At 44.4% G+C, this 19,769-nt stretch overlaps 1 protein-coding gene across 7 annotated transcripts in view; it reads right to left on the reverse strand.

The window, feature by feature from the left end:
- Positions 1-19,769, reverse strand: part of ptprua (protein tyrosine phosphatase receptor type Ua) — a 164,703-nt gene that overhangs the window by 37,397 nt on the left and 107,537 nt on the right. For all 7 annotated transcript variants that reach the window (XM_084032201.1, XM_084032203.1, XM_084032204.1 and 4 more), the window contains exons 8-14: positions 19,041-19,361; positions 16,385-16,494; positions 11,976-12,177; positions 9,771-9,873; positions 7,316-7,595; positions 4,540-4,576; positions 129-267 (exon numbers count right to left, since the gene is read on the reverse strand). In XM_084032201.1, the coding sequence (XP_083888327.1) occupies positions 129-267; positions 4,540-4,576; positions 7,316-7,595; positions 9,771-9,873; positions 11,976-12,177; positions 16,385-16,494; positions 19,041-19,361 (1,192 nt within the window). The remainder of the gene's footprint in view (positions 1-128; positions 268-4,539; positions 4,577-7,315; positions 7,596-9,770; positions 9,874-11,975; positions 12,178-16,384; positions 16,495-19,040; positions 19,362-19,769) is intronic.

Raw genomic sequence — 19,769 nt, forward strand, 5'->3', positions numbered from 1 at the left:
CCAAGTGGGGTAGAGATAAATTTACTACCCTGGATGGGAACAATGTGACTACTACGGCCGGGAGTGTTTGACTCCGGAGAGGTCTAAACCGCCCCACATCGACTGCAAGCATTCTCCAAGCCACTCACCCCTTCTTGACGATGACGACGATGGCCCCGAGCAGCAGGATGAGGACCACCAGACCACCGGCGCAGGCCCCGAGGATCAAGCCCATGTCTTCGGCATGCTGGGATACCTCCAGAGCTCGCTTCGAGTCCTTACAGGCAGCTGCGTGATGGTGAAGTGAGGAAGAGGAGGATGCATATCTTACAAATATTGCCACTGTGAATTTCTATTGTAAAAACAGGATGCTATATGTTTGCCATTAACACACACAACTGTGGTAAAGAAGATACTTTGGGTGGGAAATCTGCTGGATTTATTCATTGATTTATGTTCTTTTTTACCACAGACAGAGCTGAAACGGTGAGCCTTTTATCTGCCCATACTTTGGAATATGGGCATTTCACAAATACATGGAGGTAAATGTATGTCGGTGTTAACACTGACAAATGATGATGATTTCAAAACACCAGCCAAGTGTCTTTTGTAGTAACAGCTTCCTTTTTGACCTGGATCATTTACAGACAAACAGCTTTCTATAGAAATCTCCTTCACTGCCATTGTAGTGATGGAGACAAAAATCTCACAGATACATATCTTTGTATATATAATATCTGAATAAAAGACTGACTCCATCCTGATGGTGCAGCAGTGCACTGCATATTGGATTTAATAGCATCTGCATAGCCAGATGATGACGTGGAACTCGGCCTCACAGTAGTTATCGTGCCTGGCGATAGCATCTTCACAGAACCCATCAATGTAACGCTTCAAAGACTGCGGCTCACTTTCAAGTCTAATTCGTATATAACACACGGCCAGTGGTGTGATACAAACAGGTTGCCGCTGATGTAGATTTGGATCTACAGGGATCCGAGTCCTGCAGTAATCCCGGCAAGGGCGGGATAAGGATCCTCACTTTGTGGTGTTAAATGCACCGGGATCATTCAACCGAGCCGGGGCAGGGAGTGAGGTGCGTTTGAGGTCACCACACATCCAGTCGGAGTGTTCACAGGAGAGTCAGCAAGCGAATGTGTTGCCTTCCTTTTTTTTTTGTGACGGTCCCAGAGAGGGCTTAAACACCATCTCAATGCGCTCCCGTCAGCAACGTGCAGCGAGGGGAGCTAAACGCGCTTGGCTTGGATCACGGTGGTTATCTTCCCAAACTGATGCGTGCTCTCATTCAGGCAGCTATTTCCCTCCCACCCATATGTCACAGTCTCACGGCGCCTTTTTGCTGCGTGCGTTCCCGTCGCAGCGAGCCAAGAGCATGAAATCCCCCCTCTATGAGTCATCTGGGCTCCCTGCTGCGTCGCATCCAAAAGGTGAAACATTCGAAGTGTGAATGAATGGAAGGAGTATTATTACACTCCTGGCAAGCATTTTTTTCTTTTCGTTAACGAGCCATCTCACTGATGAGAAAACAAATAAGCTAGGGAGGGTAAAAATAAAAACTAAATGCAAAATAATTTTAGAGTCTCGGGCATGTCTTGGCGAGTTTGGCAGCAAGACTGCATCTGACAACATGTCTGGATTTTAACAAAGCGATGACGCCTCACAGGGAAGGTTGTCTATGTGTGTGTGTGTGTGTGGCTGAGGGGAGAGAGTCCTTACAGTGAGACAGAATGCTGAGTTTGGCTCCATAAGCTGTGAATTGGCGATGACTATATAACTCCTGGCAGAAAATGCAGCCTGACAGACCTGCAATAATCATACAAATCATGCCGGGTGAGTCATTCTGCTTTTAGGGTCATTTTTAGAAATTGGTTATCACTATAAATGTCATTGCATCAAAAAAAGAGAGAAGAAACTCCAGCCGCGGCTCTGCAAGGAGATCCAGGGGGATAACATTACGCAGCACATTAGAAAAGAATGTTCTCCGTAATGCGTTTTACGATGACCCTGATGGGGGCCGTAAGACGACATGTGCCAGGCACGACAAAGACGTTCTTTATATTGCGAGTGTTGCAGGAGATTTGACCTCTTCGGTAGATGAAGGGACGCTCTCAACAGGGATCCATGCAGGAAGCGTTGCGTTTAATCGACGCTAGCTCGACACGGATAAAAAAAAGAAGAGGCGGATAAAATGTGTATGTCTGCTCGAAAGATAAAGCATGCTGAATGGTGAGTGTTGGCATAACTATGTTGTTATGGCTGTGGAAGTGTACATAATGCAAAATTCATGAGCTCAAACTCCAAACACGGAGGAAGTGTTGACTCGGAATAAACACGGCATCAACGGCGAATTAAAAAGGGGGGCAGATCAAAACAATTTTACCAAAATGTGAGATGTTTCCATTTGGAGCCCAATTATGGAATACAACCCCTTTCAAATAAAGGATCCGGGTCCACGTCGTTTAACCGTCACACAGATTTGACGCTATATTTATAAATGCTGCAAAGGCTAAATACAAATGTGGTGCTTTTCTACCGGCTGAGCAGACGTGAATAAAAGCCTCCTGCAAGAGGATTTTATTTGTGACCGACGTGTTCTCACTGTTCTAGTGTCAGCTAATGTTGGCCATATAAAAAACAAAGAAAAGCAGCTGCATGGCGTGGAGGAAAAAAACAAAGCGGTTGCCCACCACTGCGCTGGCTTGGCCAGGTTCCCCCGGGGAACACAGCTGCTACGTGGGAAGCTGGTGAGTTGAAATGAAAAGCAGCAAGGGTCGGTCTGAACAGGACCTCAGCGGCACCTTTGGAGCAACATCAGCGCGTCCTCTGTGCCCGCCTGCCACACATGTATATGCACAACTACAGCAACAACAACAAAAAAGGCTTCTATGAATATACCTGCAACCCATCTCCTCCACTTACATGGCAGGCAATAGTGTGGAGTCTCTGATGTCATCGCACTTCAAATCACAAAGAGTTCAGGGATGCAATTTAAATGGCACCTTTTTCGAGAGCACTAGAAACTTCAGACATAATTCAGGAGGGAGGAAACATGGGGGGGGGGGCTTCATTTCACCCTTTGTCTCTCTCCTTCTCCCCTATTGTTTGAACTGAGAGCCTTCAATCTGTGTCTGTCTCTCAAGCAAACACTCATGGTCGCTTCCTCTTCGGGGGGGAAAAAAGGAAAAAAGGATACGTTGCTGCAATCTGGATTTCAAAGCCATCCAAGCCCAAGAGGGGTTTGCCAAAATGTCAGTGTCAGTGATTCAAGTGAAACAGAGAGCGTGGAGAACATGGACGCATGTTTCCTTTCACCTTTTCCTCCTGTGTTTCGGGGGGGGGGGGGCACCCAAAACAACACTAAGTCAGTTTCAAATCCCCGAAGCAGCAGCCTGAGCTGGGATGACTGTCGAAGTCCCCGACATGCGGCCTGCACTACGTAGATGAAACCACTGGAACTGCAAAAAATACCCTACAGTGCTTATGATCAACTAGAGAATCATCATTTCACTTATATTAGCCAGGAGAAGAGGCAATCTGGGGCCCTCTGGTTCACCCATGTGTTACACAGTAGCAATTTCAGAAGATAGCTTTATATAACCTGCTTCTTAATACCATTCCCGCATATAACAATAGATAATAATAAACTTTTTCCAGCAGCTTATTTGCGGAGTCACATGGATACGACACTGCAGTTTAACAAAAGGAGTCCGTGGGGCAACAACATGAGCACACAGACATTAAACTAATCCCCAGTATAACCTCATTATCTTAGTTATTTTAAGCATTAAGATCCTGATCAATGATTGCAAATACGGCAGCACACAATTCCAACTAAGATTATAAATTCAATTTCATTTTCACCATAGAGTAAGTGTTTTAGATAAAAAGGCTTCAACCGGGGGACTTGTTAAAAACCCTATCTGACTGCTAATGTATTTCCCCCAGCACCCCGGGTGTAAAGCTTTCATTAGGCACCTTGCAATGTGAACGTTGTGGGCTTTAATAAACGTCACCCTACACAGTACAATTATGTTTATTACACATCCAGTATTAGTGTGCATTCTTTACAGTAAATCCTGCACGGGAAGGGGAAGCACACAGGGCTAGTTAGCCACCGTTAGCTTCTGCACTGTAACTCATTCCGCGTTCCTTCCACTGGCCTTACTGAACACATGAAGTGTGTTGCCGGGGTTACTATTCACAAGACGGGAGCTGCAGGGCTGACACTTTTTGTTGTTTGCGTTATTACAAATGTCAGCGTGACATTTTCTTACGTCAAGAACAGAACCTGGAGCTTCCAGTTTCACTCGGGCTCCCTGCAGCTTTAACTCCCTCCCATATTCACAACTGCAATAAAGTTGAGGCTCAAACTGCACTTAAAGTAGAGCGCCCTCATCTTGTTTTGTGCTGTAAACCACCTTCCGGTGCTGTAAAGGTAGCTTAAAATGTAAGACAAAGACTGAATCAGCATCAACGACTTATTGACATGGAAATGTTCACGGAGCACCTTTTGAAAATGAAAAATAAAGCCGGTCTTACCTTTGCGAGCAATCCGAATGCAGTTAATCCTGGTCTCCTGTGAGTAAAAAGAGAAGTTAATTCATTCGCCTTGGTACCACAAAGACACAGTGATTAGCAGGAAAGAACGAGCACAGTTCAAGTTGAATAATCGTGAGTCTGTCGAAATCCTCGACCTCGTCTGAAGCCGGCAACACAGGCAGCCGTGTGTGTCAAAGTCACCCAGACCTTTGTGATGTGAAGGAAGTAATTGAAATTTTCCGACCACATGACATCTCCCTGTAATATGAGAGACCTCTGCTGCCCTCCACCATGTGAGGTCCCTCACCCGGGTCCACTGAGTGGGCCCCTCCTAGCGAATAAATAAATAAATCCGCTCCATCCCAGAAATAGAGGGGAACGCTATCAAATTAAGATTTAAGGAAGCTAAATCAGCCTTTATAGGCAATTATGCTAATCTGAGCTCTGAGATTGGAGTCAAAAACCTTTCACCTAAAACGGTTGCCAAATTAGCTTTTTTTTTTTTTTTAATTGGAAATCTGTTTCAAGTGGCTTCTCGTCTCCTCTCCACTCTTACGGTGACAGGTACATCATATTTATTCCCACCCAGGAGTTATTAAAGCAGCGGCAGGTAGTATGTCACCTCTCATCCTGTCCTCTGTCGGGGGAAGCTTGTGGCTTTGGAAACCAACACCAGCGCTTGTCAAAGTCGAATTTTAATGCAACCGCGTAGATTGAATCGCTGTCCTTGGGGGAGAGATTTCAATAGCGATTCATACAATTTGATTTGGTATTATCAAATCTGAATCCTCCCTAATCCCTCACTGAGGTTTAGCTTTGGTCGTAAGTAAGTAAAAAAAGTGAGAAATAAGAGAAATGAAAGATACATTCTAGATGTGTAAACACGTTTTGCCGTCCCAGTGTCCATAAACGCTACAGGTTTTACTTTTTTTATAGCCAGAAAAAAGATGTTATGAAACGTATCACCACAGTGAACTAAGACCCTTTTAGCACAGCGATTTATTTGTCCATTCTCAAAGTTCAGAGAGCTTACAGCAGCATTACTTTGTACTTTGGCCACTTGGGTGGAGAAAGGTGACAAGACAGCACTGACGTACAGTATTACCGCCGTAAAACTGGGAGCAAACTCTTGCCCATTTACACACCCAGCAGACAGACAACACTAACAGTCATTTGCAGTCATGTGTCTGGCCACCTAACAAAATGCAAGTGCAATATTCACTCCCCTTTTTGCTATTTGGTTCAGAGCCTCTACAGCACAGAGAGTTTAGCAGAGCTTTTCTCACTGAAACCTGCCGACTGATGGAAGCAGGATTGATACGAGCAGTTAGATCGAACGTAAACAGAGCTTAAAGATGCTGAAGCACTTCGTCGAGTCAGAAAGAACCGCAGAGCCAGGCGATAATTCTCTGTGGGTTTGTCACTACGAGTGATCCCTTTCAGATTACCTGAAGTACTCTGACTTCATAGAAACCACATGCAAACATCTGGTGTTTTAGCAAGTACAATGTGTGCATTTCTCTGGGACGAGTGACAGATAATCTCAAATGATGAGTAATGATAAACGCAATGGACGGTTGAAAATAAATGAAATACCAGCACGCTGCTACTTTCTCTTTAAGTGCAACAGACAGCAGTAATCTAGAGATTCAGACTTGATGGGTGAAGAAATACTTGGAAAAAGTGTGTTGTTTCCTGCTTGAGTGTTTCAAAGGAAACTGGCAGCACCGATCATGCATCTTCTAAGCCCCACTGAAGGCATATCTGCCACAGCAATTACCGTTTCAATTCAACGGCGGCCCTTTAGTAAGCCTTGTATGACGTATCTAGGCTAATTGTGAAAATAACATGTTCCTACGTCCTGGAGCGGCCCATCTCTCCTGAAACACAACTATAGTTTAGAAAATAGATTTGAAAAAAAGGGAAATTATCAACATGAATTCTAATATTAATGTTGCTGTGTTGGCTGATTCCTGGCTCAGAGCTGCTGCGTCAACAGCAGCAACTTAATTTGGTCTAATGGGAGAATCATCACTAATGGTGGTTCGTGATGGGTGACGATCATCGCTGATGTCAGATCACAGGGGAGTTTTCAGTCAGAGGCAGAGTGTCGGCCCCTGACCTGGACCAGAGATGGACTGTGGTCTCAGTGGCTCTGGAGACCCGCCTCGTAGCACCCAGAGGGGCATCTGCTGAAGAATCCGATACTGGTATCTAGATGAGGAGCTGCAGCGAGGCGCACAGGAGCTCCATATGGGCCTAATGACTTAAGTAGCATTTACTCTCACCGCTTCTGTGCACACTGACCAGCGCATTAGTATTCTTTTACTTATTCATGCTTCAGTCACTTTTCCAATTGCACAGGAAGTTCCCTTTTCAGATCGTTTTAAGCCTGGGAGACAGAGTTTGATTTTCCCTGTAGTAATATATATATACACTTATTCTGAAAGTTTGAGTCTGAAAGTGCTTAGATATGTGGGAATGTGGAGCAAAACAAATGCAAGCGTACACATTGCAATTTTCTCCTCAAAGATGTTAAGATTAATTGCTCACTTTCCTGTGTTTTTTAAGGGGTTTTCAATGAAAAGTCTGAGATTTACCAGTTAACAATGGAACAAAAAAATCCAGCTTCTAATTCACAGCACGCAACACCTCAACACTCCCGCCTTTCCTTGACACAAATCTAAATTGACTCAGAAGGTTGCTCGGATGTAAAAGCAGCGGGACCGAGCTGTGGGGAAAAAAAAGCCCCATCAAGCATCTGAACAGTTCTCACCCCTCGGAAGTTGCTGGTGGCCTGAAAGTAGATGAGGTAGTTTTTGGTGGGGTCCAAAGGGCTGTTCCAGTAGCCGTTGTAGGTGTGGTTGTCGCCCACGGTGAAGGGCGTGGCCTCGGGCAGACTGCTGGGGGCCAGCTCGGCCGTGTAGTAATGCGGGGCCCCTTTGGCCTGCGCCTCGCTGTGGGAGTTTGCCGTGGGGAAGCAGTCGACGCCGCCCAGCTCCCTCCTCCTCACCTGACGGGAACCGTCCTCTTCCACCACCACCACCTGGTAGGCACTGGAGGAGGACAAGGTGGAGATTAGGAGTCACAGAGCAGCACGCAGTCATATAAATACACACACTGTATGTCCGATGAAACAAGCTTTGTCATTTATTACATGGCAGGAGGCCAGTCTGTCAACTGTGATGGATGTTTAGAGCGTTTGAGTAATAATATCACCGTGTGGGTTTTTTGTTTGGCCAACCTTGTGGTTTATTTACACCCTGTCTGATCGACTGCTTGTTTCTCCACGTACATTTTTTTTTTGCGGGGGGGTAAACAGAGCTGTATGCAAAGTGGTGCTAATTATTATTATTATTGAAATTATTTTAAGAAGGAACATCAAGTTGAAGAGAAAACAATCACAGTTGGTCTAGTGCTTCTGTTTGACTCAAAATAAGAAATCCAATCCCAAAAGCTTTGCAAACATGGAGAATAACAGTAGAGATGTCTTATTATATATGCAAATTAGAATGCACTGTATACTCAGTTTGAAGCCAGGAATATCAGTCTGTCTGTGTGTTCTTTGCATATCTCAAGAAGTGTGGTCTACTTCACACTTGGCAGGTGTACTGCTGCGGACCCAAGGGGGCGCTTCGTCGAATCTGGGCCAATATGGACGAGTACAGGTTCAATACTAATAAACTTTGATTGGACGAGTGGACGGCGCTCCGCTGACTGAGAACGCTACATGGTTGCTGGATTATTTTGCAAGTGTTTCTTTACGTCCTTGAAGTTGACGAGCTGATGTTTTTATTCATTTATAACTCTGCTGCCATTGAGTCCCTTGATTGCATTCAGACTCACATACTAAACAGGCCGACTGCATACTACATCCTCAATCAGGGTCAACTGCATGGCGCCTATTAAAAGAATGATTAAGCATGATTTTACCAGCAGAAGTACGAAGTCACGCTTCGTGGTGGTCTGTCCGGTTTTAATGCATTCCGTAGCGGCTCTTACATCTCCAAACAGACGGCATTTGGATAAACGGACCAGATACTGGGTGTATATATGAACTACTTTAGTTCCTCGCATGAAATCATAATCAAACTAAACAAAGAGACATATTAAACAGCTTTTATTAACAGTGCATTGACATTTTTTTTACTTCAAGTGAAGAGTGAAAGAGGCATTATCAGCACAATGCACTTAGATTTACTGAGTGTCTCTTCAAGGCTGCGTTTCCAATGCTAATGTGAGGCCGGATAGTTGAATGAATAATAATGGTTCACGATGTAATTATAACCAGTGTCAGGTAAACGTGGCACTGCAGTGTTTGAATCTGAAGGAGAAGTTATCAAATATTAGAAGTTATTTCAGGATAATATGAAAATAGTGTGTTTCATGGAGTAGCTGTGACGTAACTCCTGTTTGAATGGAAGATGTCCTGCTGAGGACCCGAGGAAGCGTAGTGTTGCATGTGAGGTTGTTTGCATGAGAAACTGCAGGCAGCAACACCACAGGGCCAAACATTCAGCCATTCTGAACAGGTTTCCTAACGGCCCCTTGAAAACAGCAACTATATGCAGTTTTAATAGTTTTTCATTTCCTAAACTAAAGCCGCCCTGGATCACTTTTATGTATATTTTTATATTCTGCCATAGTTACTATTTTACACCAAAGAATTCCATACTGAATGGTTCCTCTTTGAAGGAGCCTCACATGGCGACACGTATTTCTATTTGCATAGTTACAGACGACCCCCAGAAGTTCATCCTTCCACAAAGGGTCGGCGTTCCAGCCCGGCGCTTCCATTTTTCTCCGCCCGACTCCTCGTTACGGTGACACAGCTGTCAACCACTCAACGTGTGATTGGTTGGCATATGGTGTCATCCCAAAACTGTCTGACATGGTGAGTCACGTCTCGGAGAGATATTTATGTTCTTTCCTTTTTTAGGAGTCCTTGTTTGAATACGAGCTCCCCGCCGTACAAAGAGAGGCGGCTCGGCCTGTCGAGGAATCCTGGTAATCATCTCGCAGCATTTCATACATTCTACACAAAAATGTTAACAGAAAACCTCTGGTTTTTCATACATTGTACTAAAAACGAGCATGCTATGTTACAAGCCTAGAGATGATTTTTTTTCTTCTTTTTTTTTGTTCTCTTTTTGCCTGCAGCTATAAATACCACTCTGCACAAGAGCACTGAATGAATGGCGGCGTAGGCGTGAACAGTGTGCTAGTTGTACCTGACGGGAGCCCCTCTGGCCAGCGCGGGGCGCAGCAGCACGGTGATGGTGCCCTCCGACTCGCTCAGTGGAGAGGGGATGTCTTCATAGTCAAACACCGGGGCTGAGGACAGAAACCGCAGAGAAGAGTTCAGGCCCAAAGCCAGCATCATTACATCAACCATGTTTGGTTTAGATTTAAGAAGCAGCACTTCCTCTTTGAATGTTTTAGTAATCTTTCCACCCCTACATAAATATAGTGTGCTATCTTCATTACCCGCGCACGTCCCCCGTGTGCCGTATGTGGAGGCAACCCACACAGTGCTGTTGACTGATGATGACTAGAAACAGCAGCCAGCTACAGAGAAAACAAGAGGCCCTTATAGTATAATTAGGATGGAACTCAAAGCAACACAACCTTATTAAAGCTCTGGGGACAATGAGGTTGAGTGTTCCCATCTCTGTTTACTACAGAGAGTGAATTAACCGGAACACATAGTGAAGCAAATGGCTATAGGTGCAACAGATAAGCTGAAACAAGAAAACAAAAAATAAAAGACTCCACGGAATAGGAAATGTTTCTGCTACCGAGGCGGAGCATTAATGCTCGTTGTTGAAAAAAAAAAAAATCTGCTTGTGCAACCTGTCAAAAGAAAAAAAACACACTCACGCTTTGCATCAAATCCGCTGAGGTCTGCATTATGCATAGCAGAGAGCGTTTGAGCCAGTGCATGTTTGGCGGTTAAATCCAGCATGAATTATGAAAAGCCTAATAGTGCTGCGCTATTAGTGCAACATTACACTTTTTTTTCCTACCCCCCTCCCCATGTCTGCTTCCAAAAAATCAGTGCAGGAGCCGGCTTCCCAGTGGGTTTAGCCAAGAAAGAGCCTGTGACACTGGAGGTCGACTTGTATACCTGCGAGCCCACGTAGACCACCTTCCAGAGCAGATGGAGCAGGTACAGATAGTGAGGAGGGATGTAGACAGGCGGCGTTATTTACAGCGTGGGGAGGAAGAAAGATTCTTGGTGTTTACATCCCCTTTAAAAGTATTTTTAATCCACATTGTCACTTTTTAAAACGGTAAGCAACCTTACATATCTAATAAAAGCTCCATGTTTTGCAGCAGTGATACCATCCTTCACAACAACCAACCACAGCCACCAGTGCTGCTCTGTACAGTTGGAGGTGGAGTGTCATGCTTCAATGGGCCACAACAATAGCTGCTGAGGATAATAAATAAAACATTAAAAAATCCACAATTTAATAAGCTGAGTTTGTTGACAGACGCTCCCCGCCCCCCACTTGATTCATAGGAATGGTCATTGTATTAATCCAGTCCAGCTGTAATACGTAGCCAGTGCAAGGCACTAGAATGGAGAGATGATGTGACGCTTTCCATTCTGCATGTATTGCTCGTTGCTGCTTTCCAAAGGTGGAGATGCGACGGTGTACAGTCTGGCTGTGTCCTCTCATTCTACGGGCACGGCTACCATATCAAGTCACTACTCGCAAACAACCCCTGCATGTAGTTACCGGGGGGGAACGGATGTGTCAGCCATAATCATAACAGCAATATGTTTTGGAAGTCTACCACTTCTGTATGGATCCCTGGGTAAATCCAAATCATCAGTATTTTTCTTATGGGAAAACATCACGACGACATGCGATGCTTCACCCGAGTAAACACAATTAGCGGAACGGCCCGCGGATGCCCATTTGTAGATGAGAGCGTTTCACATTCCCCGAAGACACTATTTTTTTCCGCCAAGATCAATACCTGCAACCTTTTCGCTTACAAAAGGCGGCTCCTCTAATTTCTGAGCCGCCGCATCGCCTTTTGAATAGTAAACACGCAAAAGTCAGTGTGATGTCGGCTGAACAAAGCTGCTCTCAGCCGAACCGTTTAAGCTTAACATTTGTGGCTCACTGTGGTACAGGTCTGCTGTCGTTCTCAAACAAAGGGCCGCGCACGTCAGCAATGTTCGGCTGAGGGGAAAGTGAAGATAATTTGGATAAGTGTGCACGTTATTTCATCAAAAGATCTTCAAAAGAGTTATTACTTTGCCTTCACAGCTGTAGTCTGAAAATAGCTTTTTGTTGGGAAAAATGTTTGTTTTCGTAAGTCATTTCATGATGACTGAATATCAGCATATAAGTACGCTGTGTCATAATTGAGTTTACCATCAACACCACACACACACACACACAGCAGTCAGGCCTCACCAGAGATGTTGGTGGTGATTTCGGTGAGCGCCGTCTGCCCGAACCCCTTGGTGGTTCGGGCCCGGACCGACACCAGGTAGGTGGTCCCAGGATGCAGGCCGGAGAACATGTGGTAGGTCTCGTTCTTCAGCTTGGACACGGTGCGACGAGGACCCGGCACGTTAATGCCCGGGTCCGACGACTCGATACTCTGGTAGCTGATCTGTAAACAGGGAGGAAAGACACGCTGTTTGGAACGAGTGCACAGCCATGCTAGCAGCTCCGTTAGCATCATGCTACGTAGTTTAGTGTGTTAGCATGCTACGATGTGTAAAGGTACAGCTGAGGTTGAGGGGAATGATAAGCGTTTTGCAGGTATATAACTATGACACATATTTAATTTATGAGTGAGTTTCCAGACATGATTTTGACCTCGTACCCTCTTCCAGGGCCGTGTCCTGTGGAAGAAGAGTTTGTCCATTTTAAAGTTAAACGCATCGATCGTCTGCACTTTGGGATCAAAGATCTGTGAAGAAACTTTGCGGTCTTGTAAAAGTACATTTTACCAAAAACACAGTGGTAATAGAAATATGAATGGGGATGACACAGCAAAAAAGTAACAACCATTTCTGACATCAAGTGGAAGCGAGAAGCATTCGGACCAGTCGCTCGCAGGGCAAGAGGGCGCGGCAAGCACTAAGCCGTCGGCCGTGTGAAGCGCCGAAGGACGGGGCAAGGGGTGCTGATGTGGTCTGGAGCCATGAGCCACCTTCACCACGGGGTTATGAAAGCAGAGCTTGAGCTGTTTGCGGCGCCCCATGAGCACCCAGCGCTGTAACCGAGGCGATGATCCCTCACCGAGCAACCATCCCTGACCCGCCAACCAAACCCCCAGGCAGACTGCGAGGACCTGACCCGTTGAGATGTAGTAAAAGTAGATTCATGATGAAACTGTGCGAGCTGCCACAATCCAGGTTAATCGACGGGAAACACTGACGACCTGATGATGCTGATAGAGGGATATGGGCTCAACTTCTCAACACTCCCCACAGCTCTCATTAAAAGGCCCATTACAAGCTCTTGAAACTCTCAAAAGTGTTGAAGTTCTTAGCATGTGTTCAAATTAGATGATAGTCAGTATTCCCCGACTCCTACCATTGTTAGGTCAGAACAGATCTTACTGTACAAGCCTGTAGAATATCTGCAATATTCTCTACAGAGCCTGCAGCTTATTATTCACACTACATGAGAGATTGAATTTAGATGGCATTTTATTTAAAGGCTCTCTCCCGAGAAACGCCTCTCAATTAATCTTAAAATGTCGTCCCGCAGCGCAGGGCTAATAAATCTTACGCTGCAGTTAGCCGCCGATAATCAGACTCAGGTAGATTCTGTGTCACATCCTCGTTCTACAGCACCGCTGGCCTGATTTAACACCAGTTTTCTGGATTAGTTGATTAATTAAAGCTACAGAAGTGAGAGAAAAACCAAACAACAAATACTGAAGGTGACAAGTATGAATGAAGACCAGCGTGATGTTATTGCTTTTTCTTTTTTGTTGCAATTTGATGAATGTGTTTAAGTCCATACATCAAGATTCATAAAACTGAGGAAATCAGCCAGGGTGCTTGTAAAATTGCCCATTCGTCATTCTGGGCCGTTGTGGCCATACATTCTACTTGGAACTCAGGAAAAATGACCCCCGACATGTAGAAGTGCAAAAGGACAGAATTCTAGGTCAGAACCTCAGTTTTTTTCCGACTTCATGCAGTGTTTTATGTGTCGTGGGACTGTAACAGCGTTATAGCTGCCACTTCCACTCCGACAAATACCAGCCTCCTCCTCCAGTCTCTTTTAACTGGCTTCCCTGCGGATCTTTGAGTTGTCTATTCCCCGTAGGATTCTCTAGTTGTTAATTTAAATATGATTACTTTATCACAGTTTCTCTGCGCTTATGGCGCTGTGGTAATTGATGTACGTTCGCGATGCCTGTGAAGCTCCGAGACTCGCAATACAAATATCGGTTTGCTGCAGGCCTCAAAGCAGTTCCACCGGAACGTGTTGAGGTTGGAAGTCGGGGACTTCCGAATTGCAGATTGCAACAATAACAGTGAGACCCTAAAGCTGGGAAATCCTCAGTTTGACCCTGAGTGGGCCGTCTGGGGTTCCTCAGAGTTCACGTTGGTTTCATGGAGGTTCCACAATTCGCTCCTACACTCCCGACAAACCCATCGCAGGTCAGCTGAAACTGGAAACCACAAGTGTGCATTTTGTATTTACCCAATGCATGCTGGGATAGACACTGAACAGGGTAATGGAGTGATGCAGTGAAAGGATGGATGGTCCAGATAAAATGACAGGTCAGTACAAGTCCTTATTGATTAATCAGTAGACGGCTGCCAGGATCTGACTTATGGGGGACGGGATGATTGTTCCTGCCTTGTTCAGTGTTTTAACTACTCCTTTGTCAATAAGGTAACTGGGTCTCTTTCTCTCCTAAGTAGAAGCACTTCAGTCATATATTTACACAGTCAACCTCTTAACTACGTTTATTAGAGGTAGACGCTGTATCGACATTTCAATTCATCACAGATACATTTTGTTGTATATGATACTGAGGCACAAACAGGGTCAATATTTAGTTTTTCCATTCTTTTCTAAAATATTGCATCTTTATTCTTAGCTTAAAAAAAACAAACAATGGAGCCATAGCCAAATGGACATATCCTGTTTCAAATGTAGTGACTTTTGTAAAGACAGATCCCCATTTGACACTTGATTGTGACACAATAGGTCACCAGAGCTGTAAATAACCCTTTATTTTGGGGCATTTATATATTTTGATACAAATCAACTAATTGTCCCTGTATAAGAAGGGTCATGCAATGCTCATGCAACACAAATCATATTAACAGCGACACAATTGCATACAAACTCAATGGAAAGTACCTTCCACGCCAATTGGCCCATGACACAAATTGACGAGAAGACACATCTGGAGTCTGGAGTTGAAACTCCGACTTGCGGGGAGGCATTGTGAACACACACAGCTGTCGCATTGCTAGTGAGCTAAACGTTACAGCTTCTACAGATGGTGCATTGACTGTTTCAGGGTGATTAAACACGGAATGCACCAATGGTCAAATTTGTGCAAATGACATCAAATTCAAATTGATTTTCTTTCTTGTGTCTGAAAACATCCTCAACCTCATAAAGGAAAAGATTTGTGAGGGGAAAATGTTTTAGTTTATTTGTTGCTGGAATCAGAGAAGCTGCTCAGCTTTACTGACAGTAGACGTCACAGATGCTAGCATGATAGCTGTTCTGAGGATAATGATACCCATATGCAGCAAAATCAAAGATCACTGAAGGAAAATCAGTTCAAGCTTCATGGCTTTTACAAAAGGGTCCATTGGACTCATTGGAAATAGTTTGGAGTTCATAGTGATTCAACAAGTCAACTACACACAATGGCAAAGACATTATAGCTTATATGTTAGGTCTTTATATAAGCACATGACGTCTGCATGTCACTGCCCCAATAGGAACTGTCTCCCTAAATACTTTGAATCTGTTCTGCTATGCATGATTTATTTATTTTTTAACTATAGTTTCTTCCACCCAGTTTAAGCAAGGACAGAAGGATGATCCTCTTCAGTCTAGTCCTGAGAGACTGACCTGTGAGTCAAGCAGATTTATGTCTCATAAACACTGATACTGGTATCAGCCTCAGAAATCCAGTATTGCAGCAGTAGTATTTGGAGCTGAGGGACGAGGGCACATCATCTGTATGCAGAGTGAGGTTCCCACTCGATTCCTCCCCTAGTCCCTCGGACTCCAGGCTTCTCCTCTCTGTGAATGGAAACGAATTTCTCTCCCCATCAGGCGACCATGTGGTAAGCCATAGCGGGTCTTCACGACTACTTACAGCAAAAGCTCCAAAACCCGTACTACAAAGGTCTATAGTGGATGTGGGTCCATCAATAATTAATTAGAAACATTTAAAGTTGCCCCCTCGTGGAGGCATCTCTTAGGCAAATAAGTAATTAGAGTGGTTGTCCCCCATGTAATTACAGCCTGAAGTCTGTGCCTCGGCTTCATTACCATATGAACATGTACAGTAAATCCCATGAACTGTGAAAAGTGGGTTCCTCCCCACTCGAGTGGCTCAGGCTTGTGTGTGCTACCAGCGTTTGGGCAAAAACCAGGAAAGTCAAGCCCTGGGGAAATCAAAGAGGGGGGGGTGGTGCAGGGTAAAGCGAGCAGAGGACTCTGTTTGTTGATTTGACTCATTACACCGAAGGAGGATGAACCAAACAGATATTGGCAAGGGGGAAATAACATCCTACACCTGCAGGATTAGCGTGTGATGTGAAGAAGGCGGGCATTTTTTTGTTTTTTTCAAACCATGACTAACAAGGCATTCCTACCTCGTACTGCGTGATGAGACCGTTCGGCTCCACGGGCTCCTCCCACTTGAGGAAGATCATGTCGTCGAGCGGGGTGAAGGTCAGTGACTCGGAAGCGATGCCGCCAGGAACTACAGCAAGAGAGGAAAAACAAAGATGCTCTGAAACAAACACTCCACTCGGGTCTCAAGTTAAAGGACTCTCGCGCGGGCACCCCGGGGGGGTAAAAACAACTTTGACAGGGTGAAGAAAAAAAAGGCAGAGGAGGGATGGAGGTGGAGGAAAAAGACGGGATAGAGAGACGGGAGCAGAAGGGAGGTGATGAGAGGGAAACGGTGGAGCAGCTTGCTCCCAGGCCTCAGGATGAATTGAGATTCTGGCTTCTACTGTCTGATAACAGAGCACCGTGTCTTTGGAGGATGACAGTCGATTTCTCTTCTTTAGCACCTTCCTGACAGAAAAACAGCAAAGTAATCCAACCTGTGAACTGCCTCAGTACCCCTCTGTTTTTTTTTTTTTTTTAATGAGATGCAGCGCCTTAAAAAGAAGTACAACCACTTTTTTCAGCGCAGTGTTGGACGGTTTCCCAAATTCTGAGAATAAATTGTAATTCACAGTGGATTGTTGGCTCTGGTGCCCCGTGGTAACACTTCATGATAACACATTAACATCTCCTAGAATGAGAATGAAGAAAGCCCTTAAGTCTGATAACTCTGTGCATGAAGTGAGAGAGAAAAAAGTCACAGTTGCTCACCTGAAAGATTTCCAAAAATAAACATAGCGACGTCTATTTTGAGTGAATCATATTTACGTTATAATAGAGGAAATAAGGAAGTGAAAGCTTGAACACAATAAGGCCGTGAAGTGTCTCAGTGTTAAAAAACTACCGTTGTACAATGTTCCTTTGTGGTTAAAGAGGCTGATTATTCAATTTAATACCAACTCTTAGAAAACCGCAGCATGATTCACTGTACTAATACTGAAGGATTTTTTTATTTAATTATTTGATTCTTTCATATTTAGTCATCATGACTATTTAAGCTACAAAGGAATAGTTTTTAGGGACCCATGTTATCTGATGTTGTTCTTTAGTCGTAAACATTGATGATCCTTGATGGCTCAGAGATGGATGGAACCTTTTTGGGTTATGTTGTTGCTGCTTATGTTTTTGTTTGTTTCTAACAACAACGAAAGTGGTTTCTTGTAGGCACCTCAGAACGTAACTTGGTGTTGGTGAGTACAGAGTCATTATTACCAGAAAGGTTGTTGTTAATTGGACCTTTGTTGCTCTTAAGTTATTGTTTGTGCGTCCTTTGTGTTATTATAGGGTAATTATACTGTCCTGGGAACAAACTAACTTCATGCTACTGTACAAACATACAGAAAAAAACATTGTACAGGGCTGCTTCCAGTGCTTCCAGTGCTTCTCTCACGTTAAAAAAGGTAGTGGGGAGGTTTCTATGTTTGTGTGCTAGCTGTGAATTAGCGAACGTGCCTCTTTTCGATGTCCGTTCGCCTCAGGAGCTGAAAAATCCTGTGGTACCCATGAATCCCTGACAGCCAAATCTGCTTCCTAGAAGCAGCCGAGACACGGCAGAAGCAAAGTGCTACACCGGTGTTTTGATTGCCGAGCCCACAGGAAACAGGCAGGAGGAACTGTCACCAGCTGCGGCTCAATTACTGTAGTTGTGAGGGTGATGGCAGCTCTCCTTGCGAGAGGCAGATTGGGGATTGTCAAACTGTCAGACTGGCATTCAGTGGCTGAAAAAAGTGAAAATTCAGTGGCTTTCCATCGGTGCCAACGTTCCGAAATATCAAGTAAGCGGGGACAATCACGTCCCTGTTTTTTTGACACGTGTCAAATCCAATGAGTTAAAAAAAAAAAAAAAAAAATTCCGTGCTGCATTCTGTATGTTTTTCCTTTTATGTAAATGTGTTTCCTTCTGCCTACAAGACAGGAATATGTAGGTGTACATAATTAAATCTGTTTTCTCCTGTAACTCCTCCACTGCTTGGTATCTAAGTGTTGCAGTAAGATTTAATGTAAGACATATATTCAATTTTTTTTTTTTTAGCAGATGCAATGAGAAAAAATACTTCCATTTTCATAACACAACCCTCATTCCCTCTCACTCTCCACCGGGTCAAGAATCTCCCTGAGTGGCATTCAATTACATTGAAAAGTCTTGCTTATTCTACATAACAATACATGTTTGACCTTCTGTGCTTCCACTCTCTGGGAATTTGCATCAGAATGTGCGTAATCTGCTGATGTACACAGGAAAATAGTATGAACACAAAGATAAGCAAAATGATTTCACCATTCTGCTCGCAGCCACGGCCGGAGCTGATTAATGTTCCACTACTCTCCATTTAGAAGGCTGATCTTCCATTTAGTTAAGCTGATCCAGCTTATTTTTGTGAGTCAATATTTGTCTTCTTTTTTTTTTCGCTGGTAGAAGTGTGGATTTGTGTGAGCGCTGCACAATAATTACGAGCATGAGGGAGCATGCAACGAAAACTAGAAATAAGAATATTATATATCTGAAGCCAGAGCTGAGAAACTATGACAATAAACAGCTTCAGCGGATGCATAAAAAACATTCATTCTCCATAATGGATGTTGCAGTTGCACGGATGTAACAGTCGCATGCGAATAATATAACGGCCCACTCACTGTCTTCCTCGGTCTGGAACGTGACCTCTCGACCCTCCTTCTTGCCCTCGGGGTTGGCCAGCGCCAGCCGGACGTGCACCGAGCGGAAGGGGGGCAGGTCTCTCAGGGTGAAGTGGGAGGTGTTGCGATCCACGGACAGGCACTCTCTGACGGTGGCGTTGTTGCCTCCGCTGCCGCCTGTTGGCATGGAGTAGCGGTAGCACAGGGACAGGGAGTAGGTGTGGCAGCGGGTGAGGTTGTAGCCCAGCGGCTCCCACTGGAGGGCCAGCTGCCGGGGCTGGATCTCTGCGGCCGTCAGACCCCGCAAGGCACGCATGGGTTCTGTGGGGGACAGGAAGCAGAAATGATGTCATGAACGGTGAGCTCATATTGGTAGTTGTGGGACCACTAAAGAAAACCCACAGAAAGTACTTTGCTTCTCAGTTAATAACGTGTAAATACTCAAAACCATGTTACTTTTGGACAAAAAAGTGACAGGTAAGGAAAAATATTTTTCGGATAACCGATATATAATTTTCTTTAATTTTTTAAAGAGGTCATACGTAATATTAAATAAATATTAAATTCTAAAAGCATTGAGCACAATTTGCAATTTAAAGGTTTAATTGTTACTATATGACACAATCTCTTGTGTTGTAACACAACAGCCTCTCTGCTTACTCAAAAATACGGAGTTATTATATATATTAGACACATTCCATTCGATGATGAAGACCGTAAGATGCAGAA

The sequence above is a fragment of the Eutrigla gurnardus genome, assembly GCF_963514095.1.
Source record: "Eutrigla gurnardus genome assembly, chromosome: 17".
Classification (NCBI taxonomy): Eukaryota; Metazoa; Chordata; class Actinopteri; order Perciformes; family Triglidae; genus Eutrigla; species Eutrigla gurnardus.